Source organism: Lepisosteus platostomus, chromosome 11, assembly GCF_059453375.1.
Source record: "Lepisosteus platostomus isolate fLepPlt1 chromosome 11, fLepPlt1.hap1, whole genome shotgun sequence".
NCBI classification, from domain to species: Eukaryota; Metazoa; Chordata; class Actinopteri; order Semionotiformes; family Lepisosteidae; genus Lepisosteus; species Lepisosteus platostomus.
The window spans coordinates 10,773,129-10,787,580 of NC_142621.1; the positions used below are offsets into that span (position 1 = coordinate 10,773,129).

General features: G+C 36.9%; 1 protein-coding gene across 3 annotated transcripts in view; it reads right to left on the bottom strand.

Annotated features, from left to right (window-relative positions):
- Positions 1–4,517: 4,517 nt before the first annotated feature.
- Positions 4,518–14,452, bottom strand: part of vav3a (vav guanine nucleotide exchange factor 3a) — a 79,927-nt gene continuing 69,992 nt past the window's right edge. The window contains exons 26-28 of one of the 3 annotated variants that reach the window (XM_088598378.1): positions 11,451–11,531; positions 9,856–10,007; positions 4,518–8,747 (exon numbers count right to left, since the gene is read on the bottom strand). In XM_088598378.1, the coding sequence (XP_088454504.1) occupies positions 8,703–8,747; positions 9,856–10,007; positions 11,451–11,531 (278 nt within the window). In that variant the 3' untranslated portion in view covers positions 4,518–8,702. The other 2 variants (XM_088598377.1, XM_088598376.1) reach the window with 2 other exon arrangements.

Sequence of the window (14,452 nt, forward strand, 5' to 3'; positions counted from 1 at the left end):
TAATCATCTTGGCCATGATGGACAGATACCATATTCATTGACGATTTCCACAGAGAGGGAGAAGAATGTTGTTGACATCCTCAATTCTAACTCTTTCCTTGCCTATGGTTCCAATCCAAAGAATTCGTATCTTCCAACTACTTTATTTTATATAGCACCTTTAAAAGTGATGTACCAAAGCAGTTTACGGTAAGAATACCGTTAACAAGAAGGGGTAACACAGCACAATTAAAACAAATGTTCAGAATACAAAAGGATGTGCAAAGGGCAGACAAAGAACCACTTAAGTAAAAGCCTTTCTGAAGAAGATTTTGCATCTGCATTTGAAGGCACTTAGGCAAGGTGACTCTTGATCTTCTTGGGGATAGAATTCCAGAGCTTTGGGGTATAACAAGAGAAGGCCCTGCAACTGACAGTATGGAGACGAGATTGGGAATTAACAGGAGACCAGAGCTAGACGAATGAAGGTTGCAAGATGGGGAGTAGGAAGATAGTAAGTCAGATAAGTATTGAGGTACCACAACATGTGGACACTTACAGTTGAGCAAAGGATTTTGAAGGCAACACAAAACCTGATAAAAAAGGCAACGCAAAGTAATGTGATCACTTGCGTGCAACCTGGTCTGGATTCTGGCAGGCGAATTCTAAACATACTGAAGTTTGTTTAGTGTGGTTTTAGATACTACAGCAAATAGGACGTTGCAATTATCAGTTATTCCCAAGACAAAAGTGTGGACCAGCTTTTCAGCTGCAGTCAGAGGTAACACAGAATGTAGTCGGGAGATATTTTTGAGATGGAAGAATGACGGTATTTTGCACATGTGGGACACATCAAGCCTTGGGATCAAATATTTTCCTAAGTTCTTCAATTTAGATTGAATTTCAACTACAGTGCCATCCACAGATAGGATAACTGCATTGGCTTTACATTATTGATAGGGTATGCCAAGAAGCATGACTTTTGTCTTGTCAAATGTAAAGTGAATTAAAGTCTCTGAGTACATTCTGTTCACCATTAGGATTCTGCAAGGGATTTGGTTTAATCGCTTGAATCTAGAGTAGGAGTAGGAGAAATCATATAGACATTATACAGTAGACACCTACTAATTTGGACAAAGAATCATGAGGCACTCATTGATTCCAACAGGGCACTCATCACTTGATCGTTAATCCAATTTATTGAATGTTCTTCTGATTTTTCCTTCCAGAAGAATACATAGCTATCACTGTACTCCCTGTTGTCCTTCAGCTCATTCAGTTTTTATCAGAACAGCATTGTCAATGTCATAGCTCTAGAGTTCTTGGGCCTCATGTGTAGTGCATTGTGTTGACAAGTCATTGTTCCAGCTCACAGCAGAGTGGATCCTGAAAATGTTCTCTATGTCAGTAAAAGTCGATAAAATACAAGTGCTTGACAATTTTCTAATGACAGCTACATACTTGCCAGATCATGACTAAAAGCTACCATACTGCTCCCATTTCTATTAACTCGCTGCCCATGACTTTGAGAATGTGCTCAGAATCGAAGTTACATCTGTGTGTTGTATAATGGAGACCTAGATGGTCGGAGGTCTATCACCCTATCTCCATTTTTGCAGCTACCCCTTGGTCACTTCTTACTCTGCATGGGGGTCCCAATCTTGTTGTCCTATGGCAAGGAGATAAGCCCTCAGCCAAGCAGGTTAAGCCAAATGTTCACTCCATAATCCTTTTTGTACACTTAATTCTTGGGTGTTGTTATTCCTAGTAGAATTAATACAAACCAAAAATAATCTTAGGTTCCCAGGAAATTTGCAATTTTCAAATAAAAGAGTAACAAACTACCTGCTAGATTTGCAAAAGGAAGGAATAAATAGTTCCCCAGAAAAGTACATCTCCTTTCCCCAAATTTAGTAGACGTCTCTTGAATGCTCTGTACTGTCACGGGAGCTGGTCCTGCCTCCTGATTAGTGCGTATTTTGGACCCTATGCAGATGATATAATCCGGAAGTGACTGGAATAAGACTTCAAGGGAAACACAACAGGAGCAGGACGGGATGACAGACAGGGGGGTGTGACAGCTGTGATCTGGTGCTCAGGAGCCATGGACTAGGCGAACAAGTCCTGAGGTAGTCCAAAGGGTAAACTGGGGCGCAGTCCAGGGTCCAGGAGCTGGGAAATCCAATCTGAGACAGACAAGATTAAAACCAGAACGGGATCCTGAACAGGAACATGGACAGGGAACCAGGAGGATAAAAACAGTAACGAGGCCAGGCACATTGAGCCCCAGACTCAGATAGTCAGGATGCCGTGATGAAGCCTATGCAGTCAGGTCTCTCCAGGACCCGCTAGTAGGCGGGCTTCTGGTTGTCAATCTTCCAATGCAGAGCTTGGAACAGCGGGGAGCGCCAGGCTTTAAATAATAACAAGGAAAACAAGGGACAGGTGCACATAATGAACTAAAATAGGAAAGGGTCGGAGTGCCTTTAAGGGGAGGGATGACGATCGTGACATGTACCTCAGTGGTTTTTGCTCAACAAGGAGGAGTCAGGTGCTAAAGGTTTTGTCTCACTCATTCATGTATCTTCTCTCCTGGTCTCTTCCTTACCAATTCTCGCTTACATTTATTTTCCTTATATTTGTTATATAGTCTTTCATGATGAACTGCATAGTGACATAAGCTATCCTTTATCTCTAGAACCTCCTGAGACATACAGTAGCTAATGATATGCTAATCCAGCATGTTAGACTCAATCATTCTAGGCTGTTATTTAGCTACATACCACATGCAATTGTGTCAGTACCTTTATTATCCACGTTATGTCTAGTGAACCACAACATACAGAAGTCTTGAGTAAAAAACAATGTCACCTCATGCAATGTATGCATGTAAAAATATGGGTATTGTAGTAGCTAAAGTACCCGCTATTATACTAGATAAAAGATTTTCTATTTATATTGGATACAATAAAATACATTATATATCTCTTGTCAATGGTTGTGCAATGCAAGAAAAAAGGGGAAAAAAAGGCTAGCTGCACAATAGCAGTAGAGCATGAAATGATGTTTCCCTGATGGCCAACAACAGTATTAAACAAACCCGCAACAGGGATTACGAGATTCTGGCAGAAATGGTGAGGATTTTGCTTGCCAATATAACAATGTCAGTGATAAAAATGGGAGCAAAGAAAAACACTGTTTACTGTACTGAATCAAACACAACAGAAACTTGTGGTGCATTTGACAGCACTATGAAAGGTTTGTTACCAAACAACACTTCACATTTTGGCTTATTTTACTGCAATACTCTCCTCCATTTCTGTCACTCTCAGAAACGATACCCATTATTATATCAGATCGCTGAAGACTGAGCTGCTCCATAGGTTTCACAGGCTCAACAAGCTATGTCATTCAACTTTGACAAACGTGTTGGTTCCTTTTTTATATTTTGAAAACTGTTTTATTTTACCCATCATTAGTTTTGGTATGCTAACACACAGGCAGTTGATTATAGATGCTTTTGTTTTTTTACTTCAAAATAACCCAACTTTAAAATGCGACCTTCTTCTGTCCTTCAGTGATTTCTGATGTATTTTCTAACACATAAGGATTGGGTTACAAATCACCATTCCTATGATGCCATCTGTTTGCTGCTTTTCCACCCTCCAATTTTTTTAAGAGTAGTAGTACTGTAACAAAAATCTGGAAATGCTAATGGAAATAAGATTCCATTTTACTCAACTCTTGCAGCTGTTGCTCAAGACAAAGGCAGTAACCATGGCCTGGGAAATTGCTAATGTAGTGCTCATCTAGGCAAAGAGTGACAAGACTGAAACAAATAAAGTCCAATAGGTCTTACTTGAATTGCATGTACAGTAGATAATAATTTAGAAGGGAGAGATGCTGAACAAGCAACAACAGTAACTGATACACACAGCGCACACAATGTTGTATATTTAGATTTTCTTAAGATGTTTTATAAAGTTGCTCATAACAGATTAAGTGCAGGCAGTAGGAATTCAAGAGACTGCATGTGTCTGGACTGAGAACTGGTTAATGGATTAAAAGCACAGTACATACAGTATATCGGTGAATACTATGATTGGGAGGATGTAAAAAAGATTTACATACACTGTAGAATACAAGACCTGGCAAATGTCATAGAATAGTAAAGCCTTAGAATTTAAATCAAGGTACATGATGGTAAAATTGTACAATGCACTAGCAAGGCCTAGTGTACAATTATGGTTACAATGTTACAAAAAAGATCTGGATATCAGTCCAGATACTTTCCTGGGCTGACACAAGTGTACTAATTATTTTGCTACTAACATCCAGTTAATCTTTAGTAGGTTGTTTAATCACATTTACATCTCTCTCTATATATATACAGTTTTAAAATGTTTTTCATTCACAAATTGCTTAGTTCCTTCTGCAAGCCATAATCAAACTAATTGCTAACATAATTGCACTGATAAAAAAGTGACTGAAGTCTTCAATTGTGCCCAAAAACTAAAAGTGAAAATATTCAATAAAGAAAAGGGTAATATACAGTTTATTGTGTGTTATACACATATTTACAAAATTGTACAATAGCATGTGGTAAAACAATCTCAGATTACACTATTAATTATTAGGCCACAGTGGTAGAATCACAAGGTTTACAGCTCTCATGTCAAGCATACAAATATCTTTGGCTTCAGAGTGGAATTCTCTTATTGGTGATTTTATGGAAAATACTGTATATCACAGCAAATGTTTCTGAAAGAGTACTTGCTGGTCCAGTTAGGATTTTCAATCTCCCCTTTGTTTTTCTAAATATATCTTTCATCTTCTGGTGATTTAGGGTTTGTTTGCATTGTTCAATTTCTTCTTCTGACAATTATAATTATAAATCTGAAATTAATACATTAACAATTAGGATAGATGTGATGTAATTTTTGTAGTCCCCTACAGTTAGGATGATACCTAGTAATCCTTGTTTTTGTCAAATGAAGACTTATAGTGGGTGAGGCGTTTTAGCGTTCACAGATTATAGAATGACTGCTATTGCACTAGTAAGAGGGACTTTCTATATAGCAATTGCTAAATCCATGTTGCCAGAGCTCATCCGCTGTATAAAGAAGTGAAAACTGATTACTAGAATGAAAGCTTAGAAAACCAATTCTTGTGCCTCCTTTTTTACTTTAAACAGCAGTGTGCTAACCATCGCAGTTAATCTCTTTCTCCATGTGGACCACCTCCCGATTTAAGTAAAAGGCTAAAGCTGCTTATCTAATCTGTTGAATAACTAAAAACATCATTTGATTGGTGACCTGGAAAAACTTGATTGCCCTCCCATTAATTTTACATGAGCAGTGCATTAATGAGGGACACCTCTAATGTGATGGATGTTGAAAAGCCTAGAGAAAAAGCAATCTATAGTACCTAAGTACAATGTAGTGCCTATATCAGTATTTTACTGACAGTACTTAAAGATCAGCCTTGTACTGTAAGATACACATAAGGCCGTTCATAGTATTTCAAGCTGCATAGTAACAGATGGGCATGTAATTAGGGTATTCAAAAATCACCAGAACAGATAATTTTCAAATTAGACCATGTAAATAATTTCTCGTCAAATTAAAGGAGGTGGGGGGGAGATTTCTGAGCTCATAGAACCTAAATGATGTCAAGCGGTTGAAGTTTTTATTTTAATGATGACATCTAGTGGCCAGTACGTTGCAATGAAACTTTAAAAAGTAAATGTAATCTGAATTCACTTCGGTGATAAGGACAATTGTGTCTTTTTAAAATATGTTAAAAAAAAATCTCCCAAAGTAAAAAAAAACTTCATTTTAAACCATTCATATAAAAGTAACATATAAGTGCCACAAAAATGGCTGATAATACTTAGTGCAGCAAAGGTACAAGAGTTGGCATATGGAGAACCAACCCATAACACTTTTTAAACATTTCACAAAAAGAACGACAATAATAATTAAAATGAAACATTCAAGTATTTACAATATACACTGTTCACAATAGGTTACATCAAGTACTACAGATTCTCATACACATTTTATCTGACAGTTCAATTAAGTAATTTCCCTGAAAGCATACTACAACAAACCATGGGATATTCACAGCATATGTGAACCATTTTATGTGTATATACTGTATATATTTCAGCTGTAATAATGCACCAAATCCTTTTGTGGGTGATGAAGGTCTAATGTCACATGCATGACTGGAACTTTAGCCATAATAACTAAGAGTTATAAAGTGTGAAACATCTGACAATACCTCCACAAACCACGTCAGCACAATGATGAAGTAGGTGTGTTCATTAACATGTTCTCTAAGCATAATGTACATTACAATACAAAGTATGATAGTCAGATACAGCATCGCCCTGCTAGCTACCTAATGTCATAATGTAATCAAAATGAATAGTGCAAGGATGGTCTTTAGAGCCGTCTGGCCTTTGTTAAAACTCACATGGCCTTGTAATATGTTGGGACAAACGTTTACGATTCAGCACTAAGGATTTCTGTTGCCCCTTAATTGCTTTGCTTGTGTTAATTTCAGAACCCTGTGGGTGTAATATAAAAGCAACAATACTTAACAATGCTGAAGTGGTATCTTGGTTTTCAAATTTTAGCCACCTACGTACAAGCAAAAACTGCCCCCTGTCCATATACTGTACTTTGTGCCAGCACTTTAGCCATCAATACTCGTAGCTATTTAATTCCCTGAACAGCTACCAAGAAAAAAAATGAATACTTCATTGTTGGGGAGAAAATAATATTGTGGAGAATTATAACATTTTTCTAAGTCATGCATAATTAAAGTTGATCAATATATCTTTGTTTACTGCACTATTTGCCCTGGAAAGTTGATTGCTTCTGATGGTTTATAAAACAAGATGGAAGACATCTCCACTGCTATTACTTTGACATATTTCTGACAGTGATTACCGTTAATTTCTGCATAGTTTATTTGTGTTAGCTGATTGAAACAACTGCTGTTACTTGCTTGAATGAAGTGCAGAAAGATCTATTTAACAATATACTTTACATATTTTTAACTACCATTTACAATTGAAAACCATTTTGTATATGTGTTTGGCTGTGCATATATGTTTTTCTGTACAAGATCTGTTCTGACATTATTGTAGCAAATCTAGGAATACTTTACACGTTGTTATTAGTCACAAAATAAAACAAAAAACTCTTTCAGACATACTTTTAAGATTTAAATAAAAAAGCAATTAGAGTGTCATGGCTTTCTGTCCTACTCCTGGTTGTGATGGCTCCAGTAATTACGAACATATTCCCTAGTTGTAAGAATACTTAATGAAGCTACTTTTTATTTTGTATAGAATGGCTCTTACCAAGGCTCTAGAACTGTCATCAAACAGAAATTTCAACTATAGTTATTGTTTTTATTATTGTAATATGAAAGAAGACCACACCACCTCACTTAAAAGCGTGTGCTGTCCCAAATTAAAATGTTAAATTTCTGAGGTCTGTAGGTCTGTGGGGCTGAGAGGCTGAGCTGATATGAGCGGGCACTGATAAAACCAGATTTACGAACTCTGGTCATTTTCCAATCCTAAAGTATTTCTTTAGGGAGAAACACTATTTTACTGATGGTCCCATAACTGATACTGCACTTGGTGCAGCAGGGCAAGAGACACTTGGAATCTTAGTGAAATACGTAATTCCTCTGTTTAAAACAATTATTCAGTGACCACTATGATGAAACAGGATTTACATTTTTTAATCCCACTTATTATAGGGTCAAGAGAGCACGGCCCATTACAATCCCCATATCATTCATTTGGATGCCTGCTGAATGGAAATCTACAATTATTTCAAGGCCAGGGGCACTGCATATAAAAGGTCTGCCTGCACGTACTGTAGCAATGATTCCTTTTGTTTTCTTGTCAACAGCTTGTTCTGTAGTTCAATCAGACCAAATTTCCTAAAATTTCAGTAATCTGAACATCAGATAAACACAGAATAACAACAGTATGTTTTTTGAGATAAGGCTTCTTCCAAAAAAAACATTTTTCTTCGAACAAAAAAATAAATCAATTATTCTTGTGCAAGTGATCTTCTTTTTTCGTGCAAACTGTATCGCAATTTGTACTGACGAGTCTAGGGTAGTGATGGCGAGCCGTGCACAAAGGGGTTACGTAATGGAGATCATACAGTCTTTATGCTGTCTCTTTGAGAGTGAAGACAGCAGATGAAGTCATCAATAATAACACAGGTAAGTAGGACGCGAGGAAGGTCAGGAAGAAAAAGTATCTGAGGTAAAATAAAACAGCTCAGGACTTTTCCAACTCATCAAGGAGAGTCTTAGCTGGGGGTGGAAATGTATTTAAATATTTACCAGCAGCCGAGCTGACACTGCGTGCTGGTAGGAAGAATGACAAGAAGAATAAAGCTGTCTATATTTGTGAAGTTCTTCTGGGAGGGAGAGGTTCTGGCTCTGAGCTGGTCCCTATTGACAGCAGACTGGCAGGCTTTTACTTGTAAAGCTGCAGGCAAGCCATTAATCTGTCAACACAAGCTTGTGGAGAATTCCCAACATTTTATAGGCAAGGTTTTTTTGGATAGACAGCAGTGCTGTGTGCGTTTTTCTTTTCCAAGCCTACAATGGAGTGGCAGCAGTACACATTTCACGGTGCCCCACAGCGGTGCGTTGCTTGCAATCGCTGTTTACCCTTTCCGTCATTCCTCCTCCTCTTCAACATAGGTCGAGGGGAACCAGCCCACCTGAGACACAAATGAAAGGAGAAAGTGTCAAATTATTATTACAATTAGGCTAGAATCACATTAGACTTCCTTATACCTATCAGTAATTTCAGGATAGAAGCTAACTAGTTGTATCTTTGGAAAACGGAAGGGCAAACAAGACAAGCTTCACAGTACATTAGGCAAAATGGTTACCGTGTTGGGTTACCAAATCTGATTGCTGCTGCAGTGCTGGGATAATGAAATCTAACAGCAGTCCATCAAAGCCCTACTTGGAGCGCACCCTCTATTATCTGATTCACTGGCAGCTCATCTTCCTTCAAGATAATCACCACAGGTACAATGTCATTTACAACTGAAGCACACCCCCTCCCTTATTTTTTTCCACTCAAAAGAGCACTTCAGATGCAGCAGTGCTACCAGAAGTCTGACACAGACCTATCAATAATCTCAGAGGTCACTAGCTCTGCAGGGGCTCACCTTAAGGCAACCACAGAATATAAAAACCCTCAACCTGTTTCAAGTAACTTCACACTAAAGCCTGTGAAGCCCACTGATCCAAAAAACAATAAGTGACACATAGGAAACCCCTTGACATTCAAGTGAGAGAAAAATCTTGATTTCAATCCCAAACAAATTGAGTATAGCAGTTGGTTCAAATGAGTTCACTTTGGGGTGAACCACACAGAAATGTTACTCATCATTTTAAGGAAGGCACCCTATTTGGCCTGATGTGCAAGTATGTCTTTTATTTAAAACCTGATTTTTTTCAGTAGAAGGGCTTTAAAAAAACACACACGCACGCCACTTCTCCTTAGTAGCAAGCTGTTTTGTTACCATCTAGCAATGTCTATTTATTAAATCGTTCTGTTGTTAGGTACCAAAATGTTACAAATGTCTGCTGCAGCATAATCGATTAGAATTAACACATCTGTGTGGATTACTTCAAAGAAAATAGATCACTTCTTTCTCTGAAAATATTCTCCTAGAGATTTCAAAAACCTTTTGGAGTCAGGGACCATATTCCTCCAGAAGACAATCCTACTTGTCTCTTGAGGCCACTTATGTACAGTTATTGCATGGGTTAAAGTTTACAAGAAATATTTCCCTTGATAAAAAGTATACTTACCCTACCATTAATTTCCCCTCTCCACCAGCCATTGGCACCCGTTTTTGTGTAGATCTTTACCTCATCTCCTTCCTGTAAAGAAAGCTCTCTCGTATCCCTGGAGGAGAAGTCATAGCGTGCAACAGCAGTGCCAATTACTTTCGGAGTGAACACTGAAAAGCAAATAAGAGAAAAAAGAATTCCACCAGAATAAAAAAAAAGTAATAAAAAGGGGGAATTGAGAGAATTAGCAGTGTAAGTGTGTATTATTGGTGGGCCTTATTTCATTCAAACTCTTTTTTCATTCATTATGGGATAAGATCTGTCAAAGAGCAATTTTTACCAATTTTCAGTTACCTACAGTAGGTGTTATGTGCAAGATGAATAGGATTTATACTACTGATATTATTTGTAAAATCAGTATTTATCTGTTCCCTCCAAAAACATTTAATGAGAGACCAGCATGTTTCTTCACATGCTTGTTGCAGACATATTGCTTATTGTGTTTTAAAACTTTTTCTTCACTTAAATAGAAACTCTTAAGAAACTATCAAAAAACACATTTGCTACAAGGCATGTGTTAACATGCTTTTCCAGTATGTCAATGCTACATAAGTAATCCTCTCTTGCGCTGGATGTTCGAAAACAAGGCTTGTACAGACAGTACAGAATTTTGGTAAGCTGAAAACATGCAAACACTGTGATTATATTAAAGCAGAGGTCTGGTTTTATGAAAAGGGAAATTCAACTTTATATCAGCTGCTTTAGATCTTAACTGAATAAGGATGAAGGCAGATGAAGGCTTTTGTATGGCATAACATTATCAGTATCTAATAAGAAAAGTTTTTGTTGCAGAAAGAGAGTGCATATCTAGCTGGTCTTATTGTTTTCACTTCAATCGTTCTCTTTTGAAAGCACCTACCTAAATTTCATTTACTCTCCATTGCTACCATTCTGCAAACTCGATTGCCTAATTGAGCAATCAGTCTTCTAATGGGAAGTAACATTCCTTGGGTCATCAAACACATATTGTATGTAAAATAGATTAAAAGATTATCTGTCTTCTATCTGTCCATATTAAAATGAGCAATCTTGAAATCTTGAAACAGATTTCATGTAAGTAATTTCTTTTGTTGTATTGTTTTCCATTACTCCATTTCATAGAGCTGGCTGTGGTGACTGTTTGGAGTGCAGCCACTGAAGCTGTCAGGTTTTACTGAACTGTAATTCTACCATTGTTTAGAATTTCATTTTTGGGGTCCTTTGGGTGGAAACAAGAAGCAAGTACAACTTGTAGGGAACAGAGGAAACGGGGAATGGATGTGTTTCCTTTTTGCCAGTTCTGAAAAAATTAAAATTAATTTATTCACAAAACAAAACACAAAATGAAGCCGACAAAAAACATCATTATCTTGTAATTTGGCTGTCCAGCTGTGTTTGTGTGTGGGCAGGTGTTTGTATACACACATGTAGGTGTGTGTGTGCTCTGAAAGTCCACAGCAATGCAAAGCCAATTAAATTATTTAAAAAAAACAGCTGGAAAGTTCCTATAAGAGTGAGCAGCCAGGCCTGTTCAGACTGCAAAAAAGCCAAATGAAAGGAATATAAAGCAGTACCTGACCAGAAAGGAGCAGAGGAAGGAGGAACAAAGCCATAGCCCGGAGGAGTTACAAAAGAAAACCCACAGAGCAATGGGGCTTAGGGGGTGAAAAAAGAGAGAAGCAAAGAAACGTTTAAATATTAACTAAAAGTTTGGCAAAAGTTGATAACAGAACAGTTAACAGAAAACTTAATCTGATAAGCAATGGGTATATGTAAAATTCAAGTAGCTCATTCATATCTGACAGTCATCAAGATTATTTGGCCCTTGTACAACAAACATTGGTGGTTTTATTTTGTATCTGGAATAGGTATCTGAGAGAAGGACAAATATGTTTTGTAAGATTCTGAAATTTTTATTCAAGTCACACCTTTTTTTTTGTCCTTGGCTTTGGGAAATAGCATAGAGAGAACAGGAAAAAAGATGCTTAAAGAGCATAAAGGCTAGTCACACAAACAACTGCTACTGCCAGTAATAACACAGACTTGTGTTGCCATCTGATACCCCATATGACCACAATGGCCAACAAGCTGCAAGCAAGCTTCTGACAGCTCAGCAATATGTTTTTGGATTTCTCCTTTTTTAATTGGGTGCATTATTAGTGCCTATGCAGTGATGTTTATAAATAAATAAAAATGTTTTTGTTCCGTGCTTTTTGGATACAGCCATCCACTGCTGTCTTCAGGGCATTTACTAGAGGACAAGCAAAAAAGAGATGGCTTCTCAACAAAAGGCTTTGCTTGGACCAGACCATAAAATCTTTCTTATTTACTAAAGCAGTGTATAAAACATGTATTCAGTGAAGTGCACTCAAAATCTCTATTATGAAATCATTTTTAAAACACCTGGAAAGTTCTCATAAGACTGGGATGAGCACCCAGGCCTGTTCAGCTCTGAAATGAAGGTAAACAAGCGAGTAGCAGCCATAAACAAACACTTCCAATGTATTTCACATTGGAAGTTACCGAAGGGTCTTCACAGAGTATTAGTAAACAAACAGTATACAGTATGCCAACCCAAATACAAATAAAAAGTCAAGATTTATTTTATCTGTTGAAATTCCTTCTGTTTATAGGGCCATTTGCTCATTTTCTTAGAAACCATGAAATTCCCTTCATAAAAGCCCTAAATAATGTATTTCAAGATTTCCTGAACAGGCCTACTGTATCTGCTTGCCAGAAAACAAAATATGTGCTTAAAGTCTGAAAGGATCAATAACTCAGTGCTGCCTGGCACACAAATGTAAACCACTGCATTTAACCACAATCTCTTAATATTCTAAGCTGAACAAACAGAATTCGACTACAATAAATACAGAACAAACTACAATAAATCGACCTGAAAATGAAGGAATCATCAGAATTATAATAAATGTCGATGATTATTAATGATATAAAAATGTGTGGTTGGAATCTAAAATATATAAGTAACTAATCAAACCCAAGGTGCAAGAATCTAAATAATGTGTGCAAGGAAAGGGAAATGTTTTTATACATATTGATATTAAACCATTTTAGTAACATATACTAAGCATTTTGAAAGTGAAATAGATTTTTTGTTGGGAAGAGTTACCTCTGTTTTTCACATTTTTTTTTTATGTAGGCACCTAAAATACTACACAAAATCAAGTTCAACACCTAAAGCCTTGGATTGGAGTGTGTTTAATGTATGTATTACATCCACGTGGCAGGGCCGCATTTTAAATGGTTGTTCATGATTTCATGCTTACTGCAATTTCAAAAACATCTGTTCATATTTTTAAAAGGTAATTCCTGGCACAACTTGAGCTTGTTTAAAGGCATGCATTTATTCATGACCACACACTGCTTTTCAAAAAGGTCTCTTCTTGGCATAATGTCCGTTCTGCCTGTCTGTGATGTCAAACTAACTGAGAGGCATCAAAGAAGATCTAGTGTGTCTTTTACTCTTCTTGCTTGAAATAAAAATACGAAGAGTAAAATATTTAATGCAAGGATTGCTATCAATTTCTTTCCTAATTCTTTTGAACACATTCAGTTTCAATTTCATGTTTACATATTTATCTGTTGTTCACGAAACAAGTATTTTAACATATCTACCACCTGCTGAACTCTTAAGATATGGTGGAATATTAATAAGTCTGTTGAAGTAAACAACCCTGCAGCCTGTTCTGCATTTTCAGCAAACTATGGATAACCTCCACCGTTTCTTTTATGTCAAAAAAGGTAGTTTTGCTTCTTAGTAAGTCACATTTTCACATAGAAAAGTGGTTTAGAGTAATTTGAAATATTTTGGCTCCTGTGCTCTGAACATATTATCTTACTGATCGTATGTCTGTATTTGATATAATTATTATTTATCTCATGTATCACTGCCACATTCCCATGGAAATTTCCATAAATTATGCAATAGAGTTCTGATGTGAAAAATATGTGCATGCTTTTGTGTTGAATACAAAACAAAAATACAAATCAGATGTGAGTTGTTTCTAACAAGGTCTAGTAAAAATTTGTGTGATAAGGCTTAATAAATAACTCTGGGGGGGAAACAGTTCTTGCCTAGATTACAATGTATCTAGTTTTTAACTCTTGCTCTCTCAAAAGAGAAGACAATTATTTCACTATATTTCACACAATGAGAAATGACAGCCAAATAAAATACTGCTTTGTGATTTGGCTACATTTTGTGTGAGGAACATGTCCTTCAGAAACCTAAGGATTTTTTTTTAGACTGACATATGGAAGTAGAGTCAAATATAATTCCAGCGCTGATTGGAATGCGTCATAAACACTTGATCAAACCCAGAACTCTAGCCTTGCAGGAGGTGTGCTGATGGTACAAGTACAGTTTTTAACCCCTTCTTCACAAGACCGGCACAACAAAACAAAACCCCCTTAATTTCACATGTTCTTGCCTTGTGCTTATGCCACAATGATAGTTAATTTCTAGTACACAGAACCTGTTTTCTTCAGTTCACAATGTCTGCATCCTCTCCTGTACTGTTTAGGGCAGTATTGCATGGGGTTAAAGTGTTAACAT